The sequence below is a fragment of the Ostrea edulis genome, chromosome 3, assembly GCF_947568905.1.
Source record: "Ostrea edulis chromosome 3, xbOstEdul1.1, whole genome shotgun sequence".
In the NCBI taxonomy this organism is placed as follows: domain Eukaryota; kingdom Metazoa; phylum Mollusca; class Bivalvia; order Ostreida; family Ostreidae; genus Ostrea; species Ostrea edulis.
In genome coordinates, this window is record NC_079166.1 from 39,906,968 (window position 1) to 39,922,938 (window position 15,971).

At 34.4% G+C, this 15,971-nt stretch overlaps 2 protein-coding genes across 9 annotated transcripts in view; one reads left to right on the forward strand and one right to left on the reverse strand.

The window, feature by feature from the left end:
- LOC125673175 (uncharacterized) overlaps nt 1-15,971 on the reverse strand; it is a 333,899-nt gene that overhangs the window by 242,922 nt on the left and 75,006 nt on the right. The window lies entirely within an intron of this gene.
- LOC130053429 (hemicentin-2-like) overlaps nt 1-15,971 on the forward strand; it is a 113,950-nt gene that overhangs the window by 39,986 nt on the left and 57,993 nt on the right. For all 8 annotated transcript variants that reach the window (XR_008802016.1, XR_008802017.1, XR_008802014.1 and 5 more), the window contains 4 exons: nt 1,724-2,038; nt 6,963-7,283; nt 7,664-7,945; nt 8,430-8,561. Coding sequence is in view for 3 of the 8 variants with exons in the window: in XM_056160696.1 (XP_056016671.1) it covers nt 1,724-2,038; nt 6,963-7,283; nt 7,664-7,945; nt 8,430-8,561 (1,050 nt within the window). In the remaining 5 variants the exon portion in view is untranslated. The remainder of the gene's footprint in view (nt 1-1,723; nt 2,039-6,962; nt 7,284-7,663; nt 7,946-8,429; nt 8,562-15,971) is intronic.

A 15,971-nucleotide genomic window follows, 5' to 3' on the forward strand; every position in this document is an offset into this window, starting at 1 on the left:
TAAATTCTCAGGATATTGAACGCTAACATTCTCTAGATTTTAACGCAGATTTTATATTAGACTATTTATTAGCTATATAATAAAGTGGTTTACTTCGTCAGCGAGAAAAATGATTTAAAATACATTGCTGTATCCAATTACCCTCTTTGTATGTAAAAAAAAAAAAAAAGACAGAAAATGTTGTTTAGAATTAAGGTAGTACTATACATCGTCATAATGGCTGACTTCCTTTAAAAACATGGATGAAAAAATCGACATGAGCAATATTTTACTTTTCCTTTTCCATTTAAATACATAGCCGAGTAGCTCAGTAGGTTAGAATACCAGCTGCTGAACTGTAGATCGCAGGTTCGAGTCCAGCAGGGGTTTTAAAAAATTTTTCAGATTACCTTCTACTAAAACTGTAATTTTTGACAAAATAAAGTAAATTTGAAAATTTTCAACTTCAAAATACTGTTGTACATATCCTCCACTATTCATCTACATCAAATTTCTCTTGTGTAGCATATACCACCTTAAGGTTTCCTGTTGTTTTTCATTCATTTAATTTGCAATAAAAAGTAAAGATGATGAAATCCCTTATTAATTTCAAAATGGTTTTTCATTGGTATCATATTATCAAAATGTTAAGGGCAGATTTACAGTATTACTGTCAATATTTTTGTCATGAGGTGACAATAACCTTAAATTATCTAATAAATATTTCATTACGAAAACTGTCAATTAGTTAGCCTGATCTAGTATATTTCAAAGGGAGGCTGACACCATTTTTTGAATTGGGTTGCATGTTGTTATTATACCCCCTGAACAAAGTTCAGGGGGGTATATAGGAATCACTCTGTCTGTCTGTCTGTCCGTCCGTCTGTCTGTCTGTGCAGATTCGTGTCCGGGCCATAACTTCTTTGTTCTTTGACTTAGGCATACCATATTTCGCACACAGGTGGATCACCATGAGACGATGTGTCGAGTACCTTCATTACCTCTATATGATCTTGACCCTTGACCTCAAGGTCAAAATTAAAGGGTTTTTTTTACATTGGATTCGTGTCTGGGCTATAACTTCTTTGTTCTTTGACATAGGTATACCATATTTGACACATAAGTGTATCACCATGAGACGATGTGTCATGTACCTTCATGACCTCCATATGACCTTGACCTCAAGATCAAAATTAAAGGTTTTTACAATGGATTTGTGTTAGGGCCATGACTTATTTGTTCTTTGACATAGGTATACCATATTTGACACATGAGTGTATCACCATGAGACGATGTGTCAGGTACCTTCTTGACCTCTATATGACCTTGAAATTTGACCTCAAGGTCAAAATTGATTATAGGGTTTTGACATAGTCATACCATAAGACATGGGTGTATCACCATGAGACTATGTGTCATGTACATTCATGACCTCTTTATGACCTTGACCTTTGATCTCAAGGTCAAAATTATAGGTTTATGCCATGGATTTGTGTTCGGACTATATCTTCCATTTTCTTCTACTAAGGCATACCATATTTTTACACTCAGGAAAGAGGTAATTTATACCTATTAACAACACCCTTTGGGAGATTGGGGTAAGCGGGGGGTATTCTTAGTGAGCATTGCTCACAGTAACTCTTGGTTAAATAATATATTCACTGCCATTCAGATCCATTCAATACATCTCGGTGAACATGAAATAAGACATTTCACCATTTAACTTTGTATCATAAAATTGTAGCCAAGCCCACAGTGACCATATCTGCTAATCCATCCAGCTCAGTACAATTTGGCACCACTCTGAACATCACAGCCACGGTAACAGCGAACCCCCCGGCCAACACAACAAGATGGCAGAGAAAACCTCTGGATGGTGCATGGTCTGATATCAATATCAGTGATTCTATGTATGGTGGTAGCTCTGTCTCACCTGGTGCACCTTTACTGGCCATCGCTTCTATTACGTACAGTGTAGACAATGCATCGTTCCGATGTGTTGTTGGAAATGTGGAGGGGGAGACAACTAGTAATGAGATAACCATAGATGTAACGGAAAGTATGTATTACTTAATGAATATGATTTGAACAAGTAGTATATATCAAGTGTTTCAACACACATATTGATTGGTTGATTACATGTATTGGTAAATATCAAATATGGCATAGAATAATAAGTTTGCCATTACTATGCCTCACAGCTTATAGAGTGCAAACTGCCTCAATAAAACCAACCAATTATCATTATTAATGAATTGTTCAAAAATATCTTTCAGTCTTTAAATGTATCAATGACTATCTACTACATGTATGAAATAAAAGCTCATTTTACAGTACTGTCCAAGGGTAGATCATTTGAATTTGATGTTCCCTATATTTTCCAATTAGGCAGGAATTTATGTCCTCATATTAACATATACATGTAGTACTTTTTTGTAAGTCTTTCTGTGAAACACAGACATTAACCTGTGAAACACAGACATTAACCTGTGAAACAGACATTAACCTGTGAAACACACATATTAACCTGTGAAACACACATATTAACCTAAACACATATTAACCTTTAAGGCAAAAACACACTCTTCAATGGGCAATGTGTAAATGTTCCTTGAAATAAGTTCATCTGATAACTGATAAACAGCATTTTGTGAACAGAATACATTGTATATATATATATATATATATATATATATATATATATATATATATAGATATATATATATACACATTTAAAAAATATGAAAAGAAAACACAAAAATCCTCTGTAAAGCTTTAGCGCTTTCATTACATCTTCAGAAGCTTTACAAAAATGTATACATTGCAGTATCATAGTAACAGTGATTATGACGTCAAAGTAAGCGGAATGTTAAATGTCTATATTGTGACGTCATGGATAATGTACAACAATGATCTGGAAAAAGTACGGGAAAATCATAGGCAATTGTAAAAGACTATTAAGTTTTGGCTTTAGAATACCAATGAAATGTTTTTCTTTTTCCCGTCTCTGAATAGCACTGGCACATCTGAGTTTATAAAATGGGAAAATGTTAAATTGTTTTTTACCACACGTTTCCAGGTGTGCACTTAACTGGATTTGTCTGTATTCAGGTGTAATGTAGTGCTGCTTATGTACACGTACACGGGCACGGAGAGTGTTGCCAGTTTCACCAATGTAATATTCCTTGCATCCAGGACATGTGATGGCGTATATGACATCCTTTGTATCGCATGACATGTTAGCATTAACTTTAAATTCTCGTCCGTTAAAATTATAACTGGTCCCTTCTGTAATGTAGTCACATGTACCGCATCGAGGGTCCGTACACTTTGACACTGTATAAGTATGGTCATCTAATTGGGAGGAACAAAGTATTCTCTGAAGATTTTGGGCTGGCGTTTACTGCTAATAAAACGACAGTTCTTGTATATGCCTTTTGTTTGTTCATCTTCTCTAAGTAGCCTGTTTAATTCATAAACGATTGAATTGATGTTTTGATTTCTCGGATTATAAGTATGTACAAATGGTATTATTTCTCCGTCATTAGCACATCGTGTGTTTGAAAGTAGCTGTATCCTATCGCACTCCTTAGCCTTCATTATTCCATCGTCTACAAGTTGTTCTGGGTATTTTTGGCTTGATAAATACAATTTTAATTCCTCCAAGCAAATATCCCTCGTGTCGATATTGCTGACAATGGTACAAATCCTTCTTGCGAGATTATATGGTATAGTTGTTTTAGTATGGTGGGGATGGCACGATCCGAAATGCAGGTATTGGTGTGTATCTGTGGGCTTATAATAAATATCCATATTTAAGCTGGTATTTTCTTTTAATATAAGAACGTCAAGAAATGGCATTTGCGTATCATCTGTTTCCATCGTGAATTTGATATCCGAGTTCCTTTAGTTTAGTAGATCGTAAAACTCCGATAACTTAGCGACATCATCATCCCACAAGATAAAACAATTATCTAAATATCTCTTCCATTTAGACTGTATATTATTTGCAAATTGTGCCCCCCCACAACGTACATAGTTGATCATGTAACTTATGTTCTAGATAACCTAGGGTTAATGTTGCATAGGTAGGTGTGACTTTTTCCCCATTGCAGTTCCCTTAGTTTGGAGGTAATGATGGTCGGAAAAAGCAAACGAGTTGTTGTCTAGAACTAATTTTAGTGATTCTAAAATAAAATCCTCTTGGAATCTGTCATTAAGTACATCGGGATATTTTTCCATCCAGAATTTTACTGCTTCCAATCCTAATTCTGTAGGAATATTAGTATATAAACTGATAACATCCAGAGTGACAAGTTTAGTGTTGGAGGTGATCTGAGTAGGTAATTGATTTATAAAATCTAGATCGTCTCTTACAAAGCTGGGTACTTTTTGGCAATATGATTTTAAAAGTATATCCAATAAATGACTCAGTCTCTGCGTTGAACAGTTTGGTCCTCCTACTGTGGGTCTGAAGGATAAGTCAGCTGGATCCAGACAAGTAATACATACACTATTTTAATTTGCTATGGCATCCTTAATAATTTTAGACTTGTGAACTTTAGGTAAACCATAGAATTGACTCTTTCGGAATTCAAAGTTTGTCAGGTAGCCTGTTCTTTATCTGTTAAACCTTCCGATAGTGGTCCATATACTAGATTTTTAAATTTTGTAATGGCTTTCTTCTCATGACAATTGTGTAGTCTATCATAAAAATTGTTGTCTTGTAACATTTGTAAAATATTATTTTTGTAGAAATCCTTATTCATCAAGACAACTTTAAAGACCCAACTTTAAGTTAACGCCCCCAAATTTTACTTGTGTGGTGATCAATGATAAGCCACTGGTCAATCAAACTTTTAACAATAGACCTTAGGTTGATTGACCTTTGCAGAGACTGTGGTCTACTGCTACCTGAGAAAGATGTTTTGATAACAATCATGGCTAATGATGACCAGCAGTCTTTAGATCTCAAGGAAAGCCCCAATATACCTAAGTTTTGATAGCATTGACTCGCACCTAGAATATTTTGATGGTTAACGTCCCCTACACAATGCAATTTATCATTGTATTTTCTCTCTCCATCTATATACATGTATTATAGATTAAACAATCAGAAATCAAACAATAATAATAATAATAATAATAACAAACAAACATAAGTTATTGGAATATTTTCTATTAATGATGTATTATGACTCTTTATTGGCGCAGCACATCAATATGTAATGGTTATATTGCCCATGCGTAAAACTGTTACAGTAGTAAAAAAAATTGTTTCTGTTTGGGATACCACATGGATTATAAATTACACAATCAGAAATCAAACCATAGTAAAATAGCATAAACAAGTAATTGAGATTTATCTATTCATAATTTATCACGGCTTTATATTTATAAAGGGAGAGAGAGAGAGAGAAATGTGTAAAACTAGCAATAATAAAGATAGATGAAATAATATGGCATGACAATAGTGTTGCATACGTATGACAATAATTACTCATTTAGTCAATGATTGAGAGTAAGGGAGAGAGAAGGGGGGGGGTAGATTAGTTATGTGTCAGCTTCTGTTTGGGATACCATCGTTACACAAACACTCCGTCCACAGAAACCCTACAGACGGCCCATATTGAGGGGTATCTTGATCATTCTTCATTTGGTTATACATGTACACAGATCTACTTGGATTTATTCATTCTCTCGAAACATGGATATTTTACCTACTACACCCACAACACCGCGAACTCCCAGGACACCGAAAACGCCGGGTAATATTATATTTAGGAAATTATTTATATACGATATATAACATTTTAATTTGAAGTTTTGAAAAGCACAGGTTTAGAAATGGACAAAACCTGTTATCTGCAATACATAAATATGACCAAGTTTGAAGGTTTACGGGAAATAGAAATGAAGTATGCATGTAGGTAGAAATTTTATTTATTCATTTATTTTTCTTTTTTGCACAAATCAAGACACTATGCATAATTTGTGATAACCTGAGAAGTTTCCTGTGTATATCATAAAAATATTCACAACAACTGATCTCTTGGCCAGGTAAATAACATTGACCATGGATAAGCTCCGCCCACATTCAGTGATCCGTGAAGAAACCATATGGTGTTTTTTTTTGGTCTTTAATTGCCTTTGATTTTCCCTGTACTTTTTCCAGATCATTGTTGTACATTATCCATGACGTCACAATATAGACATTTAACGTTCCACTTACTTTGACGTCATAATCACTGTTACTATGATACTGCTATGTATACATTTTTGTAAAGCTTCTGAAGATGTAATGAAAGCGCTAAAGCTTTACGGAGGATTTCTGTGTTTTCTTTTCATATTTTTTAAATATATATATATATAAAGGGATAGAGATGGAGATCGATTGATTACATTCATCAGTAAAAAATAAATATTGATTAGAATGATATGTTTGCCTCACAGCTTACAGAGTGCAAACTACCCCAGTTATTCAACCAGGTATCATTTAAATTGGTCAAAAATGTCATTCAGTCTTTAGATGGATTCAGCACATCCTGGAATAGGTACACTTTTAGAATGACTAACTTTTCTATAATACTGATGATAATGCTGAGTGCACTCCACATTTAGGTCAGAAATGTGAGATTTACACACACACATAATTATACACATGCACATGAAGGATCAATGACTGTCTTCTAAAAAGGTAAAAGATGGTTTTACAGTACTACCCAAGGGTAGATCACTCTAAGCTCAAAGATATACACAGCATTTCATTCCTTTCTTTTATAAAAATTATTTCATTGGTAAGTGAATTTGATGTTCCCTATATTTTCCAATTTGGCGGGAATAAATGTCCTCATTTTAACATGTACTGTTGTGACATAACCTAGCTGGGAGGCAAAAACACAAGTACTGTTTTTGTAAACTATATATATATATATATATATATATATATATATATATATATATATATATATATATTCATTTAGATCTTTCCATGGTGTCTGTAACACCCAGTGGACCTGTCCAGCTTCCTTATAATACTACATTGACACCAGCATTGGTGGCAACAATCACTAATGGATCAAACACAGAACCAGCAAAAGAGGTTAGATGGATAAAGATAAGGAGCGGGAGTGAAGTACTTATCGATATAAGTAGCTCTAAATATTTAGGAAGTACTCTGTTACCGAATCCTCAACTGATGATCAACAATGCAGTCTTTGGAGATGAGGCAGAATATCAGTGTCAGGCCAGGAATGCTGAGGGATGGGGAGCAAGTAATAAAGTGTCCGTAGATGTCACTGGAGGTTAGTATCTTATACATGATGTGTGGCATTCTTAAGAAGTAACTACTTATTCCTTATTAGAATGAACATTTGTGATAATTCATCTAAATCACCTATCCTGAAAGTATTGCTTGTGTTTGTTAAGTATTAAAAGTCCTTTAGAGAATAACACTTGTGATTTTACGCTTCTGTGTTGAATGTTTTCTGTACATAGTGTACAGGTACTCGCATAATATAAGAAATTGTTAGAATGTGAAGACTTAGTGTGAATAGATCTTACAAACATGATATTTCAGGGGAGCTTACTGTATTGATGCTGAATAATGATTTATCTACATCAATTATATGCACGCACACAATATAAGGAATTCACATTAAGTAAGGTAACCTTAATATTTCAGGCACACTTACTGTTACAATTGGTTCAAATGTCACGGAAAAGATCGGCGAGAGTGTCACAATATCCTGTACGGTTACTGGTCCTGAGATTAGCCAAATCACATGGAAGAAGGGAGGTGCTGATTTATCTATTGATGGTACAAAATACACAGGATCTACAACTGACTCGCCTTCTCTGATCATAAACAACCTGGTCATGCAGGACGATGGCCAGTATCAGTGTACAGCCACTAACCCCGGAGGGACTTACGCAAGTCCTGGCAGTGCAACACTCACTGTCATAAGTAAGACTAATTTACCTCTCATTGATAGTATTTATCTAAGCTATTTAAATTATGACTGAATGCATTATCTAGTTATTGTAGACACCATTGAAGGGCATATATACATAATTATGAATAATTTGACCAAATCATGAATACCTCCGTCAGTGCTGTGTTAATGCTTTATTATACAGAGTGGCCAACTTATGAATTCCTCTAATTTGTTATTAATTGAAAGTAGACAAATATGGTCAATAATTAGCAATTGGCAATTTTTCTCATCATGGATAGATATTGCACTTACATTTTGTCACAACCTTCCTCTCAGAGAAATAAATAATCAGTTCACATGTCAGATCGATTGGTGCACGTTGACCTACTTTAAGGCTTTTATATTCAGAATATGTATGGTATCAATTCAGAATGCATAATGTGCTTACTGGTATGTGCGTATGTTGTACCGTTTGTGGTGCTCTTGTTTTTACTTGAAATCTTATTCTTGCAGATCGACAGTTTCAAGACGTCTGCAATGCGAGTCTCCCTTGTGATGACAGTAAGAAATTAGAGTGTTCCCAGTCTACTGGGCGGTGTGTCTGTAAAGGGACGTTTTATCATAACAACAACCTATGCCATTCAAGTAAGTCAATTTAAATAATTCCAGAAAAAGATTCCTCCTATGGCTTACAATATCTGCAGGTTTAGTCTATTGGTAATCTGAGCTACTTTACCGCTATGTTTGATTATTTACTTGTATACATGTATGTAATCACTGTCATTGTTGTTCATCACCCATGATACATGTATATTTACATTTATCTATTTACAAATCTAATTTACAAATTTACAAATGTTTTGGGCCCTTAGTCCAGTCATTCTAGCCAAAAATATAGCGTAACCTCAAACTAATTGCAACAGAAATGGGTTTTTTTGTTGTTTTTTTTTTGTTTTTGATTTTCATGCTTTATTTTTAGACATTTACAATTACATCTACATAGATGATCTCACACACAAAATCACACACGCATACAATATCTTCCATACAAAAACTTTCTACATGAACTAGTATTTGACAGCTAGGCATAATTTAAAGGACTGGTATTGAAAATATACATATCAACAAAATGATACTAAAAGTAATGATAACAAATATAACATATAAAGCTTTGGTTTTTCATCACTTGTAATAAACAATATCATATATTGACCATTTAGTAAATATTTTGGATTTGCATCCAAACACATTTTCACAGTATTTTTCCATTTTTCTGTAGTACTTAAATAAATTCACTGTCTCAGAAAATTTTGGCCTGATTCCTTGTGATCTGGAATAATATATGAACTTTTTTGATACTAATAAAAGAAAATTTTCTAAACAGCTTCCTTCTGTATTACCAAGTAAGACACAGAAATGTTTTTGTTTTCACACGGTGAGTCAAGGTATGCTCTAGCGTATTTAAAAAATCGAGAGAACAAAACAAAGGGGAAACGTGTATTTTGGGGGCAAAATAGTACATTTTGATAAAAAAATCACCGAAAACCGGGAATTATCATTTATCTTCACATATGAAATAAATGAAAGAAACACAATTGCTATAATTAGCGGGAATGGTGTTAACATTCACAAACTACTTTATTCATACCAAACTTTCAAATGAATGCATTTTTTTATGAGGCGTAATGCCTTGTTTTGGACGAAAAATCGATGAAAATGAGAAGAGTTAAATAATATGAAACTCGGAAACATTGATTCTGGCACAAAATGAGATACTATTTATATGAGACAGTTAAAGAAGTGATAATTAATTGATAAAAATTATTCAACAGTTTGAAATTTTAAAATCATGAGTGTATCAGTGGCGGATTTAAGGGGGCGCATCCGGCCTCCCCTAAAATTTTCAAAATTAAGGTAAATCGTGGTCTTTTGTTTAGAAAAATGTAAACGATAAAAGAAGCGATAAATTCTTCCATTCTCAGAGAAATAAATGATAAAATGTTTTGATTTATTTAATTACTTTTATTGGGAGAACTTGCATCCCCCCGCAAAAAAAAAAACCCTTAAAATTTGCGTCATTTTATTAATTTCACTTTATCATGAATGACAGAAAATAGTAAAAATAACTACTTAGGAGATATATTTCAAGCCCTATAAAATCTGTAAAATCCAGGAGCTCAAGGTGGCCCCCAGACCCCCTGCTTTATAAACTTGCGCCCCCCCCCCAACCGCAATTCCTGGATCTGCCCCTGTGTATGATCCCGTAATCATGTTTGCTTTGTTCGATTGTTTGTCAGTCCGCAAAATGTTTAACTTTGGCCGTAACATTTGAATGGTAAATGACAGTATTTTCATATTTCATATGTGTATTCTTTGCGACAAAACCTTTATATGGTACCAAACATTTTGACATTGTGACCTTGATAATTGACCTACTTTTCGTGACCTTGGGGACAAAACTTGCTTAGGGTTTTGGGATTTGCTTACCAGTTCGAAAATTCATGCTACATGTTTAGCGATAAATTGAATCGGGTGCATGCAAATTAGCCGGGACGAGGGTATTGTTTTTGACCATTCCTCATTTCTTTCTCTACAAATATCTATAAGTTTCTTTGAGAAATCTACAGTTCGGATAGAAAAGCCATTAACACCACGTTTCCTATCAGAAAATTTGCACAAAATATACAGTTCTTGTCAAAGTAAAAAGTATGTGTTGTTGAGCGAAGATCGCGACTTGATTCATGATTAAGACTTGTAAATTTAGACACCAAATTTTCATTTAAAAAAAAAATTATTGTATTGGGATTAGTGTAGTCACGGCGACAATTTTGATGCACTCTTTTGCCACACATTGTTACAGTAAGTCAGTAATTATAGTGACATACATGTACATCATTTCGCATGATTAAAATGCGAATTCAAAACACCCGATCCATCGGACCTATATGTCACTGTGATAAAGAAATAATAGCAATACAAAGACAATAATTATGCATAGTGTTTTCTGTAAATCAAAGAATGCCTGTAAATTTAAGCGGAATGTATAAACTGGGTGGTTTGCCGAGGGAAATTTGTTAATAAAAAGTAATACAATCTAAGGTGACATACACAATGTGGGGTACAACAAGTAGTAAAAAATCTGTTCTGATTAAGTATGCAGTACAAGATAGTAAAATGTGACTCTCACCTCCTGCACAATCTATTAAAAGTGATTGATTGTATGGTGTTTAACGCCCCTCTCGAGAATTTTTCACTCATATGGAGACGTCACCATTGCTGGTGAAGGGCTGCAAAATTTAGGTCTATATACTTGGCGTTTATGGCCTTTGAGCAGGGAGGGATCTTTATTATGCCACACCTGCTGTAACACGGGGCCTCGATTTTTTAGGTCTCATCCGAAGGGCCCCCTATTTATTCCACATACCCCCCCTCCCCTCATATTCTGTCTTCTAATTCCTCTCCTTTGTATCGCCCCGTTTCTATTCTAATTGGAAGTATACCACATCTTCATAGTGCAAATAAAGATCTTGGATATTTTGGAATGCTCATGGAAAATTCATTTTCTGTTCTAAAATTTGTTTTAATATCTTTATATAAACATAACTTAAGATTTGATTTACTTTTAAATGTACTAGCCACTACTTCTTATTATGAAGCAACTTGTTCTCAAATTACCAGTGTTACACAATAGTAACCTATTTTCTTCAGAATTTAAAGATTCAAATAATGACTTCATTTGTGATGTCCATTTTGACTTATTATATTGATTCGCATATGTTTAGTAATGTTGTCCATTGATAGATGATTCCAGCCACGTAGAGTTTACCACTGACACTGTGTCAGTGGTAAGAAATCTTCCATCCGAATTTGCCATGTAGTGCAGGTAAAAAAATGAATCTGTGATTATGACGAAGTGCTCGATTCTAAACCATCTCAATGTTGTGGTAGTTTTGGAGACCCCATACTTCACTACAATAGTTTAAAATGAGCTACACAAATTAAGAAAAATTTTCGAAAGTTGAAATTCTTATGTCTTTTTAAAAACGAATTTTCGAGACCATCCTTCCCAATGCACGACCACCAGCTTTCGATGGAATATACAAGTTACAATGAAGTCATTTCTGTTCACTCTTATGCTCCCTTTTTTCTTAGTTGCACAAAATTTTGACTATCACCAAGAAATATATAGCAAAATCAAGTTTTCTATCACTACCTGAAAATTAAAAAGTCGATGCAATTCGCTTGTGAGGGACAAATGCCTAATGCTTGAAAAACATTTGATTTTACTAGATCAGCTGGAAATTATTCTCATGTACTGTATGTACAATTAGAAGCTAAGTTCTAGGTCGCTCGTGTCATGGCCACATCAAACCTAAGATGTGATTACTCTTTCACCAAACACACGACATTTCGAAGTGAAAATCACGGGTCTTTCGGATATGACCTTAAAAACGGAGATCCCGTGTCGCGACAGATGTTGGCACGTTAAAGAATCATTACACGTGGTATTTCACCTACATCTGCCTGGTGATGTCTCAATATAAGTTAAAGATTCTCGACGGAGCGCAAACAAACAACCAAACATTACATAAACATTTGAAGGAATATTAATTGATAAGAGATAAACAGGATATAGGGCTCACGGCGGGTGTGACCGGTCGACAGGGGATGCTTACTCCTCCTAGGCACCTGATCCCACCTATGGTGTGTTCAGAAGTCCGTCTTTGCCCAACTATCTATTTTGTATTGCTTGTAGGAGTTATGAGATTGATCACTGTTCGTTATCTGCACCTTACGTTAATGTTGTTCTTATGTATTTGCGACATTTAGCGCTAAACATGAACTAATGGCAAAAACTGCTTTCCATACTTTTTAGCTCACCTGAACCGAAGGTTCAAGTGAGCTTTTCTGATCGCTTTTTGTCCGTCGTCTGTCCGTCCGTCTGTCTGTCCGTCTGTCTGTTAAACTTTTCACATTTTCGACTTCTTCTCCAGAACCACTGGGTCAATTTCAACCAAACATGGCCAAAAGCATCCTTGGGTGAAGGGCTTTCAAGTTTGTTCAAATGAAGGGCCATGTCCCTTTCAAAGGGGAGATAATCACAAAAATGCAAAAATAGGGTGGGGTCATTTAAAAATCTTCTTCTCAAGAACCACTGGGCCGGAAGAGCTGAAATTTACCTGAAAGCTTCCTGACATATTGCAGATTCAAGTTTGTTCAAATCATGGGCCCCGGTGGTAGGATGGGGCCCCAAGGGGGGATCAAAGTTTTACATACAAATATATAGGGGAACACTTTAAATATCTTCTTTTCAAGAACCACTAAGCCAGAAAAGCTGAGATTTACATGAAAGCTTCCTGACATAATGCAGATTCAAGTTTGTTCAAATCATGGGCCCCTGGGGTTGAATGGGGCCACAATAGGGGATCAAAGTTTTACATACAAATATATAGGAAAAATCTTTAAAATTCTTCTTCTCAAGAACCACTGAGCCAGAAAAGCTGATTTTTACATGAAAACTTTCTGACATAGTGCAGATTCAAGTTTGTTCAAATCATGGCCCCCGGGGATAAGATGGGGCCCCAAGGGGGGATCAAAGTTTTACACACAAATATATAGGGAAAAACTTTAAAAATCTTATTCTCAAGAACCACTAAGCCAGAAAAGCTGAGATTTACATGAAAGCTTCCTGACATAATGCAGATTCAAGTTTGTTCAAATCATGGGCTCCGGGGGTTGGATAGGGCCACAAGGGGGATCAAAGTTTTACATACAAATATATAGGAAAAATCTTCTTCTCAAAAACCACTGAACCAGAAAAGCTGATTTTTACATGAAAACTTTCTGACATAATGCAGATTCAAGTTTGTTCAAATCATGGCCCCCAGGGGTAGGATGGGGCCACAAGGGGGATCAAAGTTTTACATACAAATATATAGTTAAAAAAATTTTCTCAATAACCACTGAGTCAGAAAAGCTGATATTTACAAGAAAACTTTCTGACATAGTGCAGATTCAAGTTTGTTCAAATCATGGCCCCCTGGGGGGTAGGATGGGGCCACAAGTGGGGGGGGTCAAAGTTTTACATACAAATATAGGAAAAAGCTTTAAAAATCTTCTTCTCAAGAACCATTGGGCCAAAGAAGTTGACATTTACATGAAAGCTTTCTGACATAGTGTAGATTCAAGTTTGCAAAGGGTAGTTTGGGCCATAATAGGGACTAAGGTTTTACATGCAAATATATATGGAAAGTCTTCAGATCAGACATGGGGTCAATTACATTCAAAGTCATCGATTATAATTACAGATTACATTGAAATTTATGATTACAATTACAGTTACAATTACATCTATTTTGAAATGTAATTGATTATAATTACAATTACTTAGAAAAGTAATCAATTACAATTACAGATTACTTTTAGATACTTTTGCTGAGCAAAGCTTTATCTTTACTACCGCAAGGGTCCTACAATTGAAAACATAACAACTGTAAACATTTTTTATCATAACTTTATCTTAAAGTTATCTTATTTAGCTGTTATTTGTCTCATAATTAAAACCCACATATTATAAATATTCCAGGTGACATGTCACACTCTAGGGAACTTAGATAATAGCACCCAGTTTTCAGTGCACAAGTCGTTTGTTTAGTATCTGTCAATTAGTAGAATTGCACTATGTCTGAATTCCAAGAAAGACAACCATGAGGTTTCTGTTTCTTTTTCATTAATGTAATAAAAGGTGTATAAAACCTTCATCTTCCGATAGCCATTTTTGTTGTTGTTTTTGTTTTGTGGTTATGAAGGTTGGATTACCCCATCAGGAAATTTAATCAAACATTAAAACTTGACAAAACAACGGTGAAATCTATAGGCTGTTCCAAAAACAAATATGGGGGAGGGGTACATGGCCTGTTTTTTTTTCAACTGAAAGAAGAAAAATATATTCTACAACAGTGAATCTGAAAATTGCATGAAAGCCTTTTAATATAAAATTCAGATAGCAGCCATTAACAGCCATCATGAGATCAAAGCATTCTCTGATGATCAATCTATTGAAGCCAATTTTTGTTTTGACTGTCCCTTCACTAGCATTTGTAATGTATATAATAAAAGGACATCTGTTAATATTTTGACTAAAACTAAAACAGGAAAACATTAATTTCAATAATTTTCCCTTTAGTTTCCATAATGATATGGTTTCATGCACCTTTAAATTAGGGAATTTTTTTGTAAAATAAAAATATAAAACATATAGAATGAAATAAATTAATAAATGCATTTGATTTAAATGAATAAGATATCAAGAAATAATATTTATAAAAAAATCTTTAGAAGAAAACTCGTTGATAATTAAAAAAAACAAAACATGAAAAATATACAAAATTAATGAAAGTAATCAAAAAAGTAATCTAAAAATAATCATGATTACAGAGTAAAATTAATGTAATCGATTACAATTACATGTAATTTAAAAAGTACACAATTACAGATTACATTCGATTACATGGAAAACTGTAATCGATTACAGCCGATTACAGATTACGATTACCCCATCTCTGCTTCAGATATGGGCCAAGGTGACTCAGGTGAGCGATGTGGCCCATGGGCCTCTTGCTTGTTGTTGTTAGTGACCTCGGGCTTACATATTGATATGATATTTTTGTTTTGGAGAGAAGCTAGAGTCTAATATTTTATATTTTTCAAATTGTAGTTCTTTGATTGTATGATCACATGGTTTTAAATGCTTTGGAACCGATGTCTGTAAGAATCAGACATAATATGGATAGTATAGATTGAATATAGTATAACATTGAACTTCATTAATTTGCTTTTAAACAAAGTTATTTTTTTCCGCATGAAAATGTAATTAGGGGTAAAAATTTAGCACATCGCTGAAACAAACTAGTATTTTAGAGGATAGAATTGACTTACCAGTATATATGCAGTACTACAAAGAGCGTCTACACAACTTCAATTATCTCCCTTGTAAACTCTTCTGCGTCTATGGAAGCCGTGCCGTAACAAAAGTTTATTCTATGAAACTGTGCT